We start from the raw sequence: 22,079 nt of genomic DNA, 5'->3' as shown, positions 1-22,079 counted from the left end.
TTATTCTAAATTTAGTTTTATAAAACATTAGTTTTGTATTGTTAATTTATATATATGCAGTTTGAAATTCCCTAAATAAAAAAATGCCCATGGTGTCGAGCTGGACATTCAAAACTCCTATATTGTTATTATATCTATGCAATTTCATATCTTAAAATAAATAAATAAATAAATTGTGCCAAGTAGAGGTTGTTGGGCTGAAGATCAAAGTGTATAAGATATGTCTATACAATTTCATATTCTTTATAAAAAAAAAAAAATTATGCAGCAGCCGGTCGTCCGGCAAGATGTCCGGTCACTCTTAAGAATAAATGAAAAATTATTGTATAACATGTGAACAGTGTATCGCTACATGTAGCGATATAGCCAAGTTAACCAAAAGTTAGTTTCGAAATAATTTGTTGAGACTGATAGAATAAGAATTTTATAATCTCCTAGTTATATTTAACCAAAATTTACATTCGTTGAAGCTGATATGAATGCTTTAGCACACTTATAAGTTAGCCTTGCCTAATTTTGGGGTCCAAAAATCATTTTATTTGAACATAACACGTGCTTTTTATTTAGAAAAATTTCATTTCCCCTCTAAACAATAACTAAAAAATCAATTCAATATGTAATCTTTTAATTTCAATTTTACACATAAACTATTCAATTTTGGATCAAATTTAATCTATTGTCAGCTGTCATAAAAAATCAGATTGATTTTGTTGATGTTTTTTTTTTATCGGCAAAAAAAGAAGCTTTATTGATGAACAAACAAACAGAGTATGAAAACGAACAACAATAAAAAGGAGGGTGCAAAAAGTATCACAGTGAAACATTCAGATCTCAACTAGGTTGGCACCTAGATGCACACCAAATCATCTGCTAGCACAAACTCTGAGCTCGAAGTTGGTGAGTAACCAACATGTAGAGCAAAATAAAAAAAATAAAAATAAAAAAACAAACAAACAAAACAGATCAATCCACTTAGGGGCAAAGCAGAACAGATCAGTTGTGGCCTTGGTAGTAGATCAGCAAGACAGAAGCAGCAGAAGCAGATCAGCAATACATAGATTCTAACAGATTCAGCCAGAAGCAGAACTAACAGACTCTATCCATACTGGCAGCCTAGCAGGAAGCTCAACAAGCCGCCCAACCCAGAAACTTATAGCCAGATTTTAGGCCAGCAGATTCAATCACACACAGGACTAGACTAACAGCCTAGCAGCAAGCTCACCTTAGCATGCTAGTATCCCAGTCCCAGAACCCCCGCAGATTGGATCGGATCACACACATGACTTGATTTGCAGCCTAACAGCAAGCTCACCTTAGCATACCAGCAGACCAATAGATTCATGCACACAACATCCCAAAGTGACACTAACAACAATACTACCAACAGCCTATCAACAGCCTACGCATAACTGAGACCAGCACAACAGACATCAAAGCACCAATTGCACCCACAGTCTCAACACAACCATACCAGCTTCATCTGAGTGTCATCCAGAACAGCAGAGCAGATACAACAGAGCTCAACACTAGAAGCTAAACAGCTACTCTTCCATGCACAAAACCCTAGAAACAAAACAACTGAACACATAAATCCAAAGCTCCAACAGACTACAAACTACATACTACCCCCATCTCCTTCATCCACCAGCTGAATCAATTACAAGCACAGAAAACTAATAATATAACAAACTCCTCTGCCTACCAGCTGAACACATCAGAACATCAATACAAACCCAGAGATCAGACAACAGACCAGAGCCCAGAACATACTAGCACAGACCAATACAAACCAGCTCAGAACAGTTAAGAACATCCTCTGATTTCACGCCAATTGAAAGTTAAATCATCAACTGAATAGGGAAGGTCCTTAATTGATGCTTTCAGCCAAAGTGCTGCTCTGATTTTGATATTTTCACTCAAACCAGGGAAGTTAGGTTGAGCCTCTGTAGAAACACATTCGTTCCTAAGTTTCCAAAGCGACCAAAGAACATTAAGGGGGATGGCTCTCCAAATTAACCTATCAATATTCTTGAAATTAACAGCCATCCACCATTGGAGGAGATCATCCATTGAACATTGTATGCACCAAGAGAACCCCCACTCATTAATTATAGATGACCAAATCAACCAAGAAAATGGGCAATGAAGCAAGATGTGGACAACAGATTCAGGTTCAGAACAACAGAATGGGCAGATGAAGGAAGCAGAAACATCTAAAATTCCAATTCTGTGCATAAATACTGCTGTCTTGATTCTGTTTTTCCAGGCCAGCCAACTAAAGAATGAAACCTTAGGGGGGACAACCCCATTCCAAATATGCTTACATATTTTAAAGTGAGGCCCTAGAATAGAGCTAGTAGCAGAGTAGAGAAAGGACACAGAAAATACACCAGGACTTACAGATGTAGTAGCCCAGATAAGATGATCAGCCCTGCCAAGTGACAGAGAGGGAGCTGATGAAAGTAGTCCAAGTAAGTTAGCTTCTTCATCCAATTCCCAAGTGAAAAGCACTCTCCTAAGAGGAAAATTCCAATTGTTTAGGCTAGTTTTTCTTGCCACGAATTGTTGTAGAGAGCCTTCTTTATCTATTGAAAGATTAAAGAGAAGGGGAAAGGTAGACTTAAGACTAGAGCTGCCACACCAACTGTCATGCCAAAATTTAATTTTGTTTCTATCCCCCACTTGGATTTGGCAGTTATCTATATAGAAATTGTAAATATTTGTGCTATGATTCCCAATAGATAAAATGTCTTTCCAAACTCTAGAATATTTGTAAGAGAACTTTAAAGGTGGATGCCAACTAGCCTCATCAATATTGTATTTGCTGCATATAGCTCTCCTTCAAAGAGAGTTGACTTGAGTTCCAAATTTCCACCACCATTTGAGCAATAGACAAGCATTAACATCTCTGATTCTTCTGATACCCAGGCCCCCTTGTTCAAAGCTTTTAGTTACCTCCCTCCATTTCACTAAGTGAACTTTCCTTTTAAGATCATTACTGCCCCATAAAAAAGCTGCCTCAATCTTTTCAAGTTCTCTCGCCACACCTTCTAGCATCTTAAATAAAGAAAGAAAGCAAAGTGGTAAACTAGATAGGGTAGACTTGATTAGAGTTAATCTACCTGCAAAAGATAACAGTTTCCTCTTCCACCCTGAAAGTTTAGATCTGATCTTGTCAAGCATAGGCTTCTAGGTAGATTTTTTACCAGGATTGGCACCTAGAGGCAGTCCTAGAAATTTCAAAGGAAGGCTGTGAACTTTACAGTTAAGAAGATGTGCAAAGGAGAGCAATGAAGCATCAAACACACCAACACCACACACCACACTTTTGTGATAATTAATTCTAAGATCAGATAGAACTTCAAAGCATCTAAGAATTCTTTTGATAAGTACCATTTGATCCCAATCAGCCTTAGAAAAGAGAATTGAATCATCTGCAAATTGTAGATGAGACAAAAGGACATCTTTAGACCCAATATGAACATCTCTAAGAATGCCAAGATTAATTGCTTTGACCAAAAGAATGTTTAACCCCTCAGCCACAATATTGAATAAGAAAGGTGATAGCGGATCGCCCTGCCTAAGCCCTTTTTGTGATGAGAATTCCTTAGTTGGAGCTCCATTCACAAGAATGGAAATCCTGACTGTAGATACACAAGTCTTCATCCAAGAAATCCATTTGTTTCCAAACCCAAAACTAGACAACAGAGAGAACAAGAACTCCCAGTTAACCGAATCGAAAGCTTTTTCAAAATCTAGCTTTAAGATCAGACCACCCCTTCATTGGCAATGAACACCCCATCAAGGATGTTCCTTCCACCTATGAAAGCAGTTTGAGCTTCACTAATAATTGAGGATAGAGCTGGCTTTCGTCTATGTGTTAACACTTTTGCCAAAATTTTGTAAAGGGAGCTTACAAGACTAATAGGTCTGTAATCAGATAGGCCGGAGGGATTTTCCAACTTAGGAATTAAACTAATGAAAGTACTATTAATGCCATATGCCAGTTTGCTATTTGTGTGGAAGTCTGCATTTTGTTGATGTGGTACCAAATTTCATTTAAAACTTTATTTTTACTCCCAAACTATGTTTCAAAAATCAATTAGACCCCAAAGTAAAAAAATAAATAAATTTAAATATTTATTTAGTAATTTTTGATCTAAAAAATAAGGAAAATAAAATTTAAAATATAAAAAAATTGAATTTAATATTTTTACCTAAAAAATGTGAAAAATAAAATTTAAATAATATTCTTTAAAAAAATAATTGAAAAATATAAAAAATCTCATTTAGAATTGTCTCTTTAAGCCTTAAATTATCTTGAGCCGGACCCGGAGAAACAAATTGATTCCAAAATTCCTAAATTGCCTCCCCCTCTCTCTCTCTCTCTCTCTCTCTCTCTCTCTCTCTCTCTCTCTCTCTCTCTCTCTCTCTCTCTCTCTCTCTCTCTCTCTCTCTCGCAAACTAATTGTAGTTAACTTATATTTCCTAGATTAACACTTTGCTTGGTTCCCATTTTTTAAAAACAGTTTTCAAAAAATTCTACACTCTTATTTTCCGTGTTTTTTTGTTTTTACTGAATTTTTTTAATATTTTATGCAATTTTTTTACTTTTTAGACACACTTAACATAAATACACCTAAAAAGTAAAAAAATTGTAAAAAAAATCTTTTAAAAATTCACTAAATACCAAAAATACAAAAAAAAAATACAAGAATTTAGTATATTTTTTGTATTTTTATGTATTTCTTAATTTTTGAAAATATTTTTTCACAATTTTTTTACTTTTTAGACACATCTAAGTAAGGTGCATCTAAAAAAAGTAAAAAAAATGTTTAAAATTTTAAAAATATTCACTAAAAACAAAAAAACGCGAAAATTAAAAAAATCAATTTTCAAAAAACTTAATCTAGAAAACTCAAACCAAACACAATGAATAGTTTTAAAATTGTGTGGGCAAAAATTTAAACCACACTTATTTCGAGAAAAATATATTCTTCCAACATTTGATAAACTATATTGAGCGATAAAAATGAATATGTCGAGATCTCTGTCTGCAAAACTAATGTTAGTACCTATGCGGCCGTATCATCGATTGAATGGCACTTGGATGCAAAAATCGACAACTCTCTATAGAATACTCAACAACACAAATACTCAAATATATTTTGTTTAAAATTTATTTTTTCAATTTTTTAGACAAAATGTTATTATGAAATATTTAATTTTTTTTTTCTATATTTAGGGGTTTAATTGATTTTTGAGCGATAGTTTGGGAGGTAAAATAAAGTTTAAATGCAATTTGGTGTCACGTCAATAAGTTTCGTATAATTATAGACAATAGTTGACTGGGGGATAAAATTGATCCAAAATCGAATAGTTTAGATGTAAAATTGATATACTTGAAAGGATATGGGTTAAATTGATTCTTGACTGATAATTTAAGAGGCAAAATGAAAATTTTCTCTTTTAATATAAGAACGAAACACATGAGAGACCTCATCTTAATTTTTTTTTTCTTTTTTCTTTTTATTGTAATTATGATTAACCTCATCAATTCTTTTTAAACCATAAGCAAATAACAAATTGTGTTGTGCTTTTCTCATTATTAAGATTTTTTATTTAATAGAACAATTTATATCACTAAAAGCTACAAATTGGAAAGGCCTTCTTAAATACGGGGTAGGCGGCTGCTTAACTCATCTAATGGACGATTTGGCAAGTTATTAAATTTAGGGTCCTCAAATTAATAAAGGTGCACATTGAAGAATTATCAAGAACAAAAAAATATCTTCATTGATTGAGGAGAACTATCCATACATATATACATCAGCACATAACTAACCTAACAATATATCTGACATACTAGCCCTATATATCTAATACTACAACAATGTCTTGTTACAAGCTAAGCTATCCTACTGTGGCAGTGTATGGCTTATGATGAGCCTTCACTCTTCATAATTGCAGTAGAACTATCAGTAGGACTGGTAGTCTTATCACACATAAGTTGGTCCGAATATTCCATTCTTAAAAATTAAAAATTAATAAAAATATAAAATGGACGGGCCGGCCCTGCTCTGTAGGCATCTCCACAAACCATGTGCCTGGGAAAGAATTACCACCTTGGTATCATATTCATAGTTGCATTTAGAACATCAAATTTTGCTGAAGTTGATTTATTTCTAACTGGTTAAGTGAATGACAATCAAAATACTTTTCGATAACTCGGTACTTTGTCCATTTGACTATTAATTTGGAGGAATAATCCCATCATTCATTAGCAGAAGACCCAATTAAAATAGGGACAAAACCTCATATACAATGGTTTTAAGAAATTATTTACACCTATGAAGTTTTGAATTTAAAACTTTAAAGAGACTATACATCCAAACTTCAGGCATACCTTAACCACCAAAGCTTGTGGAAATATAACGAAGGTGGTGAGTGTTTTGATTAAAAACAAAATAACCTTATAAAAATGATAATATTTAGTATAAAAATTGTATAGTCTAGTTATGTTAAATATCAACATTGTTCAATATATCTTTCTGTTATGTTTTTTTTTTTTTTTTTATCAGCAAAGAAAAATGAACTTTATTGATGAATTAGAAGACTATTGCATCAATAAAAGAAAAGAGAAGGATGAGTGCAAAAGCATCATGGCGAACTAAATCAATCCTAACTAGGTTGGCACCGATAAGGCCACCTAATCATATGCTAGTACACCATCAAGAGTTGGTGAGTAACCAACCACAAACTAACAAACTAACAAACATATAGAAAGACAAGGCAAAACTTCTTACACCCCTACCCCTGCACCCCACAGCAACATTCATCATTCTCCCTTGCTAGTCCACCAGCAGATCAACAACAACTCAATCAGAAGGCCACACAGCAGCATAGAAGGCCACTCATATGAGCTATGCTTGATAGATTTACAGCAGCCAAAACATCCTCACAGAGCTAGCAAAATACAGCATGAGCACCACAACAACCAGTAGCAGACAAGGAACATAGGTTCCTATATATCCTTACCAGCCAACTAACCATTTGCTAGCACCAGATCAGATCAACACACATAAACTAAAACCATTGGCCAGCAGAATAAGACCTCAGAGCACCAGTTTAGCCCAGACCTCAAACCATTGTTATTACGTTGTGCTCATTATGCCGGCATACTCTTCACAGCAAAGCAACACCAGATAGGAGCTCCCCAAAGATGTTGGCATAATCTTCACCTAAGTCAAAGTACCAAAGCCCCTCCCAGGTGAACAAAGCAGACACACACACACAAAGGCACAACAGCAGATAGAGCTGCACAGTAGGCAGAGCAAAATAAGGTAGGGGCGGCCCATCTAACCCAATCTGCAGACCAAAACAGCCAACTATAGGTAGGAGCTTCCCAGGCATAGCCTAATTCACCATAAGGTACCAAAGCCCCTCCCAGGCGCAGCCTAATCCACCAGAGGATAAGAGCTACCCATCTACAGCAATCTGCAGACCAAAACATCCAACTACAGCAATCTGCAGAACACACCAAGGCACAACAGCAGATAGAGCAGAAACAACACAAACAAAGGCACAGTAGAGGTGAACAAAGCAGAACACAATAGAGGTTAACCAGCACGGGTGAACAAAGCAGGCACACACACACAAAGGCATAGCAGTAGACAGAGCTGCACAATATGCAGAGCAAGAAGCAGATATGCGTAGGCAAACTAAAAACATGGACTCCAACAAATCCAGAACACAGCAAGCCAAAAACCAACCCAGTAGCAAAAATCTGCAACCTATCCTTATAGGTTTTGACTCACTCATTTTATATTTGAGACTATCTCATGAATGGAGTAGAAACACCCCATATCATAGGACTTAAACCACATGGCCACCCTAATTTTTATTAATTCGTACAAATCTACAACAGCAGGTTGAGAATTGTTAAAAATGCAATCATTTCTGTATGACCACAAAGACCAAACACAAGAAATGAAAACCACTCGCCAAACTAGCTTTTTCTTTTTCCTAACCTTCCACCCCAGCCACCATTGCATCAACTCTTCAAAAGATTCTGGTATCGCCCATTGCATTCCCCACCAATCCATAATATTAGACCAAACAAGCCACACAAAAGAACAAGGCAGCATGAGGTGATCATAAGATTCCTTCTTAGCTTTGCACAGCACACAGGGTAGAATTCCAGAACCAAACAACACTCCAATACTACTAATGAAGGCAGATGTTTTAAGCCTACCTTTCCAAGCAAGCCAAGTAATAAATTTGGCCTTAGAAGGGGCAAAGTTATGCCAAACCAGATCTGATGAGCTGAGAACAGGGACAACACTATGTTTATACCAGTTGTACGCATCTCCAACTATAAATAACACTGGCTGCACAGCTTTCCACCATATTGAGTCCTTTTGATTCGGATGAATGCAAGGCCCTGCTCCCAACAGATTTTGCATCCTTAACACCTCATCTTCTTCCCAACCAAATGGAGGCCTTCAAAAATTAAAGCACCATCTGTTTGTACTATCACCACGGGAAATCTGCATTTTAAGAGTGATCTCTTTATCTAAATTCGGTTGGTACAACCTAGGGAATTGGAATTTAAGGCTTGATGATCCCATCCAAACATCATCCCAGAACTTCACCATATTCCCATCACCAATCCTAATCTCCACATTATCTACAAAGAAGTTATACAACCTAGGATTTGAATTTGGAATAGTAATCACATCTCTCTAGATAGCAGAAGCGTGATCTAGATCATTTAGTGTAGGGAACCACTGACCCCCAGAGACACCATATTTGGCACATATCACAGTTTTCCACAAAACCTCATCTTTCAAGGCATATCTCCACCACCACTTAAGTAACAAGCACTCATTGGTCACTCTAATATCTCTTATTACAAGACCCTCTTGATTCTTACTCAGCTGCACCTCTTTCCATTTTACCAAGTGGATCTTTCTGTTATGTTAGTCTAGATAAAAAGAAAAAATTGTGCAACAAGAAATTGGCCAACAGGGAATAAAGAAACTTTGTTCTAAAATTTTAGCATGCAGTAATTAAAAGCTACTTTTTTTTATTAGCAAAAAAGAAACTTTATTGATGAAAAAAGTACTCCCTCCGTCCCAAAATATTAGTCCCTTATTCCATTTTTCATTGTCCCAAAATATTAGTCCTTCTTCAAAAATCAAGTACAAAAACAATGTAAATTTTCTATTTTGCCCTTCTTTTAAATTAATAAACAATATAAAAAATACAATTATGACATTGATATTCCCAAAAAATGTACTATCAAAAGGGTAATTTTGGAAAATCAACTTTTTTCAAATGCAATAATTGTATTACCAAAAAAAGTTAGATTTCCCAAAATGGACCAATATTTTGGGACGGAGGGAGTAATATACATGCAAGACTTACATCAATAAAGCAGGGAAGCGCATAAAGCATCATAGCCAAGGACGGAACTACATATAGACCTACAGGGGCCTGGCCCCCCTGCTTTGTACAAAATGCTCTGCTATATATATATTTAGTTCAGCACACCAACTTCTCCTACGGGCCCCCTCCCATCTTATAATTTTAACTATTTTCTTTAACAGTTCTTTATAATACAATAATAGTATAATATATAAAAAAATATTATTATAAGAAATATATGATTTCTTTTTTTATGAAAGTTTAGAATATTTGTAGTGATATGTGTAGTGAATGTTACGAATAGTTAATTTTTAGTGTGCATCTCTAAAGTGAAAGTGAAAGTGAAAGTGAAAGTTATGAATTATTGTAATTATGTTATGAACGTGTAGTGATACGAATTATTTGTGATACAAAATGTGACAAACTATTTAGGTGAAAGATGTTGCAATTTGTTATGGTTATGCTACAGACATATATTGTGATAATGTGTATACAATATGCACCTTTTAAAGAGTACACACCATGATAAGTCTCTAACATATATTTTTAATTATATTATTCACTTTATAAATGAAATTAAGTTCACAATTTTTGTATCTCATTAGCCCAGTCATTATTTATCGCTACTGTAATATAAAAACTTTCATTGATTAGTGATGCTATAACGTAATATTAATGTTACATCAAATATTTAATAATAATAAGAGCTTATCCATTTTCAATTAATAACATGAAAAATCAGAATTATTTATTGCATGAAAATCTATTGCTTTAAATCTAACCTCACTTATCTTCCTATGTTTGTTTTTGGCCCCCTAATGATCGAATTCTGGGTCTATCCCTGATTATAGCTGATCTCAACAATCCCAATTAGGTTGGCACTGCAAAAGAAGCTCAATCACATGCTGACACTTGACCCAAGATTGGTGAGAAACCAACCAAGAGAAACCAAAGAAAGAAAAAAAGAAAAAGCAAAGCAACAATACAACTGCAGCATCAATACAATACAGGAGCAGGCAGATCAATCTCCCCCGTGACACTCCATTCTACACACATCATCAGGCAACAAAACAGCAAAACACAACAGCAGATCAACTCCCTTGTGTCACACCTTTCTCAATAGCTCTTCAACCAAAACTAACAACAAACACACAAAACACAGCCCCAGAAGCAGCCCAGGAATCCTATAACTAGCAGGCAAATTCAAAAGCTACTTAACCAAAGAACAAACAACCCAAATTGAATTTGCAGTAATAGAGCAACCCTATGATATTTGATAATGTTGAATATTAAAAAGTAAGTACTGAAAGATGAACGTTGAATTTTTTAAGTTGAAAAACTATTTGATAAAAATTCAGGTGTTAAACTAAATTGGTTTGATGTGTACAAGATTAAATATGAAATTTATTATTTTCGAATTGTAGATTTTAATTTTTAGGGTAAATTATAAATTCACAATCTGAGATTTGTTTAAAACACAATTTGCTTTTAGAAATTACATCATATCCCTTGAAATTTCTAATTTCATAACAAATGACAGATTTTATTAATAATTTATCAAGTCAATTAATAGGTTTTAATGATGTTAAAAATTTATTTTAATTACAAATTTATATAATTTTATCGTTGTTTAAGAGAGCAATTAGAAATTTAACTTTTCAATTAATTCTGTCAAAATTAAGTTAAACTCATATGTATTTGTTTGTTTTCATTTTCATTGGTGGAGATAGATATTAATTTTTCTTGGAAAATCGTCAAAAAATAATATAAAAAGTATTGTCGGAGGTGGCTGCCAACTTGTCGGTGGTTGGAGACGATGGACGGAAGTGGTTGGCAATACCTGGAGGTGGTCTCCGGTTTCGGCGGCCAGAGGCAATCTCTAGCAGTCGAAAGTGGTTTTTGGCGGGGAATGTGCAATCATGGCAGTGTGAATAATAGGGATGGAAAAAATGAGGAGATGACATTTTGGAGATATTGATAGGTGAAAAATTAAATATGGCTAATATAGGTATGTGAGATATTTGATAAAAATTTTGGTAAATTTTTTAAAATCTCTAACATTACTCATAAATTTAACATTAAATTAGGATACAAATGCTCAAAAAGATAAGTTGCCATCCGTACTTTCATCTCTCTATGCTCTTTCATACTTCTTTTGTGAGTTCCAATATGGATGCGCCTCGATGTTTGTAGACACCCTATTTTTGACCAACCTTGAGACTCAGACGTCACCAGTTGAGCACTTGGTGATATTGCATATTGTGCTTGCTCAGAAGTTTCAGAGTCTCTGCTGCGAGCCTTACCTCCGGACTTCCGGGCTCTTTCATACCTTGCCTCGGTTTGCGAACCAGGCTCGGTTTTCTCTGTTTCTCTTCCCGAAGGGAGGGAGAGGTCTCGTAGATCATCTCTCAGTGGCCGTAGGCTACGTTTCATGATCATAGGCCATTTTGCCCGTTTGGAGTCCGGTTTCCGATTTTTCAGAGCCGTTGGCCGTGTGCCTCGGTTCGGGACCGCTTAACCACCTCCGTTTGCCCCGGTTTTTGGCATACTTCTTATTTACTCCCTTTTGAGGGACACTGAGGTCTGAGAGACCCACTTCGTGGTCGAATGCCACTTTCAGTGCTTAACAGGCAGTTTTCGGGTTCCCGAACTGCGCGTTCTGGCCCCCGAGCATTCGTTTTGCATCGGTTTTCGTTCATTTTTGCCAGGTACCTCTGTTTCATCACCAGGAAGGTTGTAGAAGGGTGGGAGGCCAGCAATTATTTCAGCAACCAGTTATATTCCTCCGGCGTCCTCCGACGCCCGTTTTTCTCACTTCCAAGCCAATGTTGAACAACCTTGGGCCATTTTCTTGAACTTTTAACCACATATTTGTGTTGTACACACATGGGAGGACACTAAAAGTTGGTGGCCAGCCAGTAATTCCACCTGTCCCTTTTGAACCCTTCTTAAAAATGGCTTGTTCTCTCTCCTGTTTTACAGTTGACAATTTTGAACCACAGGGTTGTGTTGAGGGCACCTAGGAGGACATCTATCTGTGGTGGCCGGCCATTAAATCACCTTGGCCCTTTTGACCCCTGGCCGGCCGGCCATGGGGGGTGGCCGGCCGGCCACCTGCAGCTTCAAAAGCTGGCCGGCCTCTCTCCTCAAGGTGAGTACATTACAGTTGTATATCTGTTTTCCCCCAAAAAAGCCTGTATCTGGGGGACAGCTTTTGGGGAGAAACTTGGTCCTTTTCCCCCACTCTTTCCCTCCATTCTCTCCCTCTCCTTGGTCCATATAACTGGCCTCCAGCATTGGTCCAGGGGTTGGGAAAATTTTGCCTTCAAGCCTTGTATACATATCTCCCTCCATCTCTCTCTTTCAAGCTAAAACAACCAAGTTCTACCACCTTTTCTTCATCACCACCTAGCATCACCACCACTACTCCATTTCCAGCAGCTTGGGGAGCTTTCCAGCAGCTAGGAGGCGTCACTTCTCAAGCCAAGAAGCAGCCAAAGTTTGGTCTTCAAGGGTGAGTAGCATTCCCTCTCTTTTGAGCTTATTCTTGTATCATTTATAAGCCATACATGCTTGCTGTTTTAAGCTCCGGCCCTAACTGAAAGTGGCATTCGTTTGAGCTCTTTTTCACTTTTGCTTAAGGGCCTCTCACTGTTTGAGGCCCTCTTGATGCACTTTCTTCATTATCCCTCTTGTATGCCATAATCTTGCATAGTATTTTTGGCCTATATGTGATCTGTTTTGGAGCATGATATAAACTGTAGATAGGCTTATTTTGAGCCCTTATTCAACATTGAAGAAGGGCTCATCACTGTTTGGGACCTCCATGTGCCACTTGTCATTATACCCCTCTTTGGTCCCCATTTTTGCATGATTTATTAGCCTATTGTGCTTCTATTTTTGGGCGATTTTCAGAACTGAAAATAGTCTTATTTTGGCCTCCTCTTCATGTTTCATTGAGGGTATTTCACTATTTGAGACATCCTTTATATACTTTGTGTTATATCTCTCTTTTTGGCCATATTTTGCATGATAATTTTGGCTTGTATGCATACTTTTTTGGGTCCGGCCATCAACTGTAAAATGCATTATTTTTGGCCCCTCTTCTATGTTGTTGAAGGGCCCCTTTGTGTTTAAGGCCAGCAACCTTCACTTGCTTCTTTGTCCACCTTTGGGCCCATTTTCTTGCATGAGAGTTTAGCCATACCTGTGCTGGTTTTTGTGGTTTTCCATAAGCTGTAAAAGATCATGTTTTGGGCCCCGCTTCAACTTTGTTGAAGGGCCCTAATCTGTTTGGGGACAGCAGCTGTGAGTTGCTTCTTTATCTCGCATTTAGGGCCATTTTTGCATGCTGGTTTTTCCCTATTTCTGTTTGCTGTTTGGCCATGCTTTGAACTGTAAAAATGCTTATTTTGGGACTGTCTTGCTTCTGTCTTTTCATTCGATGTTCAAATTATGCATGCTTTGTATAGCTGTAAGCCATTTCATGTACCTAGTTTTGCATTTCGGGAGAAATTCCATGCATCGGGTGTCATTTCGCCTTGTTTCGGGGCTGTTTTGCCCCTCATTTTGCTACTGTCTTTTGCATGTTTGCATATCATATTCCATGTCTTTGCCATGTCTCATTAGAGTGGCATTTCAGTGCCTGAGGGTTGGTTCTCGGTTTGCGTGCACGCGTGCACGCATTTCGAGTTGTCTTGTTTTCATCTGATGGCCTCTTATGTGAGTGTGGCTGAGGCTCTCTCATGTTGGTGTAAGCCCATTATTGCATTGCGTATGCCATTTCATCCATAGCGTTGTGCATGCTCGGTTGTGTATTACCTCATGCAGCGTGTATGCCATTCCATAACATTGTGTATGTCAGGATTGTATCTTAGTTGCATTTCATGCATGTCATGCATATTGCATCGTGTCCGGGATAGGAGTTAGCCCGAGCACGGGAAACGAGGCGCATTTCGTACTCCGAGTGACGGAACGTGTCTCAATTCCCTAGTCGCCGACGCTCCGGATCATCCATGATGGAGTTAGGTCTTGTTGTGTTTTCATGTGCATTCATATCATATTAATTGTGCAATTCGACTCCTCGGCCATCATGCATCGATATGCGTGATTGGTGGCACGAGGATCGAGGCATGCATATATTTGTGAAAATACATTGCTATGCTCCTTTCCTGCTCTCTGTTGCAGCAAATCAAGGATCAGTGGTCTTCGGAGGCTTGGCACGCATTTCAAGAACAGGTGCAAACAGAGGCTAATTGGGGCATCGCCATGGATTTCCGCACAAAGGCAACCCGGGCATGCATCATTCATCATCCGGAATGGAATCAAGGCAGTCCCTGGCTTGCATGCCAGTTTATTTATTTTCTTAGTGTAGACGTCCCCGAACGCTCCCGGGAGGGCGAGCTCCCGTTCCGTTCATTTGGGGTCACTACATCTCAGGACTCTCCAAATTTGTCACGGTTCTAAATCTGAACCAAAGAGTCCAAATCCGGCGAATCGTTTTTGAGAAAAATAGATTTTTGAAAGAAGTGCCAAACATGGACTGCTTTGCCAGATACAGAGTCGCCACCTAAATATTTTATTTTGGAAAATTTAGGAAACCCTGACTCGTTGCCTACGGCCACGTGTCCGTCATCACCAAAGTTGCCTCAGCTCGGGAACTTGGGTACGATTGGGGAAGGTCACTTCGTGAGCACCCCCGCTCGCCCGATCAAAGATCGGCCTCTACTAACCATGATATCTATTTTTGAAAACATTGTGTGTTCTTATTCCGGTTATTAGCCTAGATTACTATGTGATGCGCACAACATACAAGTATAGACTGGATCGCCTGAATTGGAACAAAACATTTCATGTTTGTTTATTTGAAAATGGTTTGCTACTCGTAAGTAGGCTTAAAATGCAGACTTTACCACCCTCGGGTGGGCTTAGAAAAGATGGTTTTGCCACTATCTAGTGGGCTTAAAACTCACAGTTGATGATTTGTTCCAATCCAAACAACCTAACCTTCACCCACAGACAATCAGACAGTTATATCACATAAGCATTTAGCCTCATGGCAAGCATTCTATCATGGCAGTCACTCACACGCATGCAAGGATGCTAAAGCATAAAAACTCACCGAGTACTCCAAGCCAAAAAATAGAGACTATATTAGAAATCATGCATGATCCTAAGTATACAGAAATGCCTAATGCAACACATGCAAAAATGCAAACTATAGCAGGCTCGGCTATCCTAAACGTGGCATATGGAATGCGACAACTAACATGTATTCAACTTGAAATTTAAAATACAAATGCAGTTAGTATGATGCGCCGAGCCTGGTGCATGCAAAACAGATGAATGAATGCAAACATGCTATCATACTGTATGCTAATTGAAATATGCCCTAATCTAACCATCATAAGCGGATAAATAAAAGGGAGAAAGGCATGTGGTTAGAAGACATACAACACACACACGCACACTTATTACAGTTGTGTCCTCGCGCAGAGGGTCCGAATAAATATACAGTCCCGAATAATTACAGTCCCAAATAATACAGTCTAAATAATATACAAATTCCTAATTAATTAACAAATTAACTAAGAAAGCTGTAAAACTGGCGTGCAAGCCAGGGACTGCCTTGCTTCTGGTGAATGATGTATGTTTGGGCTGCTTCGCGCGGAAATCCACTGGGATGCCCCAATTAGCCTCTGTTTAGCAGTTATTCTTGGAAAGCATGCCAAGCTCCGGAAAGTTGCTAATTCTTCATTTTGCTGCAACAGAGAGCAGGAAAGGGGCATAGCAATGTATTTTCACAAATGTATGCATGCCTCGATCCTCGTGCCACCAATCACGCATATCGAGACATGATGGCCGAGGAGTCAAATTGCACAATTTAATATGAAATGAATGCATATGAAAACACAACAAGACCTAACTCCATCATGGGTGATCCGGAGTGTCGGTGACTGGAGAATTGAGATACATTCCGTCACTCGGAGTACGAAATGCACCTCGTTTCCCGTGCCTGGGATAACTCCTATCCCAAACACAGTGCAATATGCATGACATGCATGAAATGCAATTAAGATACAATCCTAACATACTCAATGTCATGGAATGGCATGCACGCTATACGAGGTAATACACAACCGAGCATACACAATGCTATGGATGAAATGGCATACATAATACAATAATGGGCTTACACCAACATGAGAGAGCCTCAGCCACACTCACATAGGAAGCCATCAGGTGAAAACAAGACAACTCGAAATGCGTGCACGCATTCACGCAAACCGAGGACCGGCCCCTCAGGCACCGAAATGCCACTCTCATGAGACATGGCAAAGACATGGAATATGATATGAAAATATGCAAAAAACAGTATCAAAATAAAGGGGAAAACAGCCCCGAAATAAAGCGAAATGACACCCGATGCATGAAACTTCTCCCGAAATGCAAAACTAGGTACATGAAATGGCTTACAGCTATACAAAGCATGCATAATTGGCACATGGAATGAAAAGACAGAAGCAAGGAAGCCCCAAAATAAGCATTTTTACAGTTCAAAGCGTGGCCAAACAGTAAACAGAAACAGGGAAAAACCAGCATGCAAAAATGGCTCTAAATGCGAGACAAAGAAGCAACTCACAGCTACTGTCTCCAAACAGATTAGGGCCCTTCAACAAAGTTGAAGACGGGCCCAAAATATGATCTTTTACAGTTCTGAGAATAGCCCAAAAACAAACACAGACATAGATAAACTCTCATGCAAGAAATGGGTCAAAAGATGGCCAAAGAAGCAAGTGAAGGCTGCTGGCCTTAAACACAAAGGGACCCTTCAACAACATTTAAGAGGGGCCAAAAATAATACACTTTACAGTTGATGGCCGGACCCAAAAAAGTATGCAAACAAGCCAAAAATATCATGCAAAATATGGTCAAAAAGAGAGATATAACACAAAGTATATAAATGATTCCTCAAACAGTGAAATACCCTTAATGAAACATGAAGAGGAGGCTAAAATAAGACTGTTTCCAGTTATGAAAATCGCCCAAAAATAGAAGCACAATAGGCTAATAAATCATGCAAAAATGGGGATTAAAAGAGAGATATAACACAAAGTATATAAAATATGCCTCAAACAGTGATGAGCCCTTAATGAAACATGAAGAAGAGGCCAAAATAAGACTTTTTTCAGTTCTGAAAATCGTCCAAAAATGGAAGCACAATAGGCTAATAAATCATGCAAAAATGGGGACCAAAGATGGATATAAAGACAAGTGGCACATGGAGGTCCCAAACAGTGATGAGCCCTTCTTCAATATTGAAGAGGGGCTCAAAATAAGCCTATCTACAGTTTACATTATGCTCCAAAACAGATCACACACAAGCTAAAAATATCATGCAAGAAAATGGCATTCAAGGAGGATATTGAAGAAAGTGCATCAAGAGGGCCTCAAACAGGGAGAGGCCCTTAAGAAAAAGTGAAAAAGAGCTCAAAAGAAGGCCACTTTCAGTTAGGGCCGGAGCTCAAAACAGTAAGTATATATGGCTAAGAAATGTTGCAAAAACAAGCTCAAAAGAGGGGAAATATTACTCACCCTTGAAGACCAACCCTTGGATGCTTCTTGGCATGAGAAGTGATGCCTCTTAGCTGCTAGAAAGCTCTCCAAGCTGCTGGAAATGGAGTAGTGGTGGTGGTGCTTGGTGGTGATGAAGAAATGAGGTGTAAGACTTGGTTGTTTTTGCTTGAAAGAGAGAGATAGAGGGAGATATGGATACAAGCTTCAAAGCAATTTTTTCTAACCCCTAAGACCAATGTTGGCAGCTGGTTATATGGACCAAGGAGAGGGGGAGCATGGAGGAAAAGAGTGGGGGAAAAGGACCAAGTCCTTTCCCCAACAGCTGTCCCCCGGATCAAGATATTTTTGGGGGACAAAAGCTATACAGCTGTAAAGTACTCCCCCTGAGGAGAGAGGCCGACCAACTTTCAAAGCTGCAGGTGGCCGGCCGGCTACCTTCCATGGCCGGCCGGCCAAGGGTCAAAAGGGTCAAGGTGATTTTCTGGCCGGCCACCATAGATAGGTGTCCTCCCAAGTGCCCTCAACACAACCCTGTGGTTCAAAGTTGGCAACTGTAAAACAGGAGAGAGAACAAGCCATTTTTAGGGGGGGTCAAAAGGGTCAGATGGAATTACTGGCCAGCCACCAACTTTTGCTGTCCTCCCATGTGTGTACAACACAAATATGTGGTTGAAAGTTCAAGAAAATGGCTCAAGGTTGTTCAACATTGGCTCGGAAGTGAGAAAAACGGGCGTCGGAGGGCGCCGGAGGAATATAACTGGTTGCTGAAACAATTGCTGGCCTCCCACCCTTCTACGGCCTTCCTGGTGATGAAACAGAGGTACCTGCCAAAAATGAACGAAAACCGATGCAAAACGAATGCTCGGGGGCAAAAACGCGCAGTTCGAGGCCCCAAAAACTGCCTATTAAGCACAGAAAGTGGCATTCGACCACGAAGTGGGTCTCTCAGACCTCAGTGTCCCTCAAAAGGGAGCAAATAAGAAGTATGCCGAAAACCGGGGCAAACGGAGATGGTTAGGCGGTCCCGAACCGAGGCACACGGCCAACGGTCCCGAAAAACCGAAAACCGGGCTCCGAAATGGGCAAAATGGCCTACAGCCACAAAATGTAGCCCACGGCCACTGAGAGATGGTCTACGGGACCTCTCCCTTCCCTCAGGAAAAGAAACAGAGAAAACTGAGTCTGGTTCGCAAACCGAGGCAAGGCACAAAAGAGGGTTCGGAAGTCCGGAGGCAGGGCTCACAGCCGCGACTCTGAGACTTCTGAACGAGCACGATATGCAACGTCACCGAGTGCTCAATCGGTGATGTCTGAGTCTTAAGGTCGGTCAAAAATGGGGTGTCTACAGTTGCCCCTCTTTGACAGAACTCGGAAGTCACAAGTGACGGGAGTGAATGTCAAAGTCCAGAGACGACCCATTTTTGACAAGGCTGAAGACTTAGACAAACATACAAGATAAACAGAGATGTGCCCGCTGGCATGCCCGCAAGCAAGGGACAAAATGCAAAGCGATATGCACAGAGCCGGAAGTAACTCAATGATCATGCAAATGCAGCAAGCTGTAATGAAGCAAGTATTCGCAAATAGATGCAACAGTTTTAAGCAAGAACGCAAAGCAACAACTACATTTCATGCAGTTAAGAATGCGGAGAATTATTCAATCCTCGCCACGTCTCACACGGAGAAGATACGATACCTGCGCGATTCTTCTGGTCGCACCAGCCTCAAATGAACCGTACATACAATATCGTTCCTGCAAAAGAGAGAAATTCAACAAGCACAATATGCTACCAACATATATTCAATGTGATTCCGAAAGTTCGACACACGCAGTGCCGACGATTGAATGCATCGCGATGCGAGAGAGGAACGTGTGTGACAACGCATGCTCAAGCACAAAGGTATGGCAATATCAAGAAATGTGCATAAAAATGCAAGTATACTCATGAGAATGCAAGTTATGTGCATGATAGTGCAAATCGAGCATAAATCAAGGTGCCCGTTTGTTACGAAATAACGAGCAAAGAAACGCGTGTTTCGGCGAAGGCGACTCGATCACGGCCTCCAATCCACTTCCTGGAAAGGCTACAACACATTCAAAAAGGATACACTTTGATTTTGATGAATAATGATGAGACACATGTCAGAATTTGAAGCTGATGTTCCGGCGGATCAATTTCGCAACAGAAAGTGCACTTTCTTTGAACTTTTTCAGGTCCCGGGAACTCCAATCCTCCTCAAAATTTGCAGAGAGCTAGGTGAGCATGTGGGGAACATGGCCGGCTAGTTTTATGGAGAGGGGGAGGTGGCCGGCTGGTTTTCCAAAAAGAGAATGGCCGGCCAGCCAGAAAAGGTGGCCGGCCGGCCATCTGCCCAAATCCGAGACTAATTTGGTCTTTTCACCTCCTTTCCTTATGCTCTCTCACCCAAACACTTTGAGCCTATAAATGCAGCCACGAGATCTTCTCCACTTGCTTCCCACACCATTTTCTCCCTCAGATCTGAGCTCCATATGCGTTTTCCAACGCCCCACGCAAGTTGTTTTCGCGAAAATATTCAGTTTCAAGCACTTTGAACTGATTAAATTTTGGTTTCGGGGCTTCTTTTCTCATTTTTGCCACTTGAGGTGAGTTTGCCTCAATATTTGGAAGATTTTCTCGGGAGTTGACTTTTGTTGACTTTTTCCTTTCCCGAGAGTTGACTTTCGTTGACTTTTTTCAATTTTGGCTCATTTTTGCTCATTTTTGCGCATTTTGCAGATTTTCTGAAAATGACGGGTAATTCTCCTCATGGCGGAGGCTCTCCACGTGCCGGGGACGATTTTGATGTCATGACCTTACCCCCGAGGGTCCGACCTTTTATTCCCGGGAGGTATGCTCCACCAGCACATGTCCTTCCCCGTGCCGTTTTTCGTCATTTCACTGATTTTGACGATCGAGCACCTGGAGATCTGCTTTTGCGGGAGCCGGAGCATCACCTCTCCCATGTGGCCCGAGAGGTATTTACTTCATTTTCTGCATTTTTCGTGCATTCCGTGCCTTTGCCATGCTTGAACACACAGTTTAGCTTATGACATAGTACTTTTGTTTGCATCCTGAACATGTAGTTTAAACACTTGAATTTCTGAACATTCGGCTCATTAATTGATTGCGAACGCACGACACACATTAGTTAGGAAGTGAACACACGGCTCAAACACTGATTTGTCGAACACACAGCCTGAATTTGAAGGTGAACACACAGTACACACTGACTAGGAGTAGAACACGCAGCCCAAACTCGGATTTTCTGAACACGCAGTCCAAGTACTGGTTTTCTGAGCACACGGCCCAAATACTGATTTTCTGAGCACACAGCCCAACTACTGATTTTCTGAGCACACAGCCCGAATTTTAGGTGAACACGCAGCCCACATTTGATTGAAGGTTGAACAAGCAGCCCAAACCTTAAATTTTCTGAAACCTGAACACGCAGCCCAAATTTTAAGTGAACACGCAGCCCACATTTGATTGAAAGTTGAACACGCAGCCTAAACTTTAATTTTCTGAAATCTGAACACGCAGCCCAAATTTTAATAGTGAACACGCAGCCCACATTGATTGAAGGTTGAACACGCAGCCCAAACTTTAATTTTCTGAAATCTGAACACGCAGCCCAAATTTGATAGTGAACACGCAGCCCACATTGATTGAAGGTTGAACACGCAGCCCAAACTTTAATTTTCTGAAATCTGAACACGCAGCCCAAATTTGATAGTGAACACGCAGCCCACATTGATTGAAGGTTGAACACGCAGCCCAAACTTTAGTTTTCTGAAATCTGAACACGCAGCCCAAATTTGATAGTGAACACGCAGCCCACATTGATTGAAAGTTGAACACGCAGCCCAAACATTAATTTTCAGAAATCTGAACACGCAGCCCAAATTTGATAGTGAACACGCAGCCCACATTGATTAAAGGTTGAACACGCAACCCAAACTTTAATTTTCTGAAATCTGAACACGCAGCCCAAATTTGATAGTGAACACGCAGCCCACATTGATTGAAAGTTGAACACGCAGCCCAAACTTT

At 39.5% G+C, this 22,079-nt stretch overlaps 1 protein-coding gene across 1 annotated transcript; it reads right to left on the bottom strand.

Annotated features, from left to right (window-relative positions):
* Positions 1 to 1,803: 1,803 nt before the first annotated feature.
* LOC145799709 (uncharacterized) lies at positions 1,804 to 3,666 on the bottom strand. The gene is made up of 2 exons (XM_082889339.1): positions 3,207 to 3,666; positions 1,804 to 2,585 (listed from the first exon to the last, which is right to left on the bottom strand). The coding sequence occupies exons 1-2, from the start codon at positions 3,664 to 3,666 to the stop codon at positions 1,804 to 1,806; spliced, it is 1,242 nt and encodes a 413-aa protein (XP_082745465.1).
* Positions 3,667 to 22,079: the final 18,413 nt, after the last annotated feature.

This window comes from Camellia sinensis, chromosome 9, assembly GCF_055761805.1.
Source record: "Camellia sinensis isolate YWXY chromosome 9, ASM5576180v1, whole genome shotgun sequence".
Classification (NCBI taxonomy): Eukaryota; Viridiplantae; Streptophyta; class Magnoliopsida; order Ericales; family Theaceae; genus Camellia; species Camellia sinensis.
Note: the sequence above shows the minus strand (reverse complement) of the source record. Positions and strands in the feature narration are given on the sequence as shown.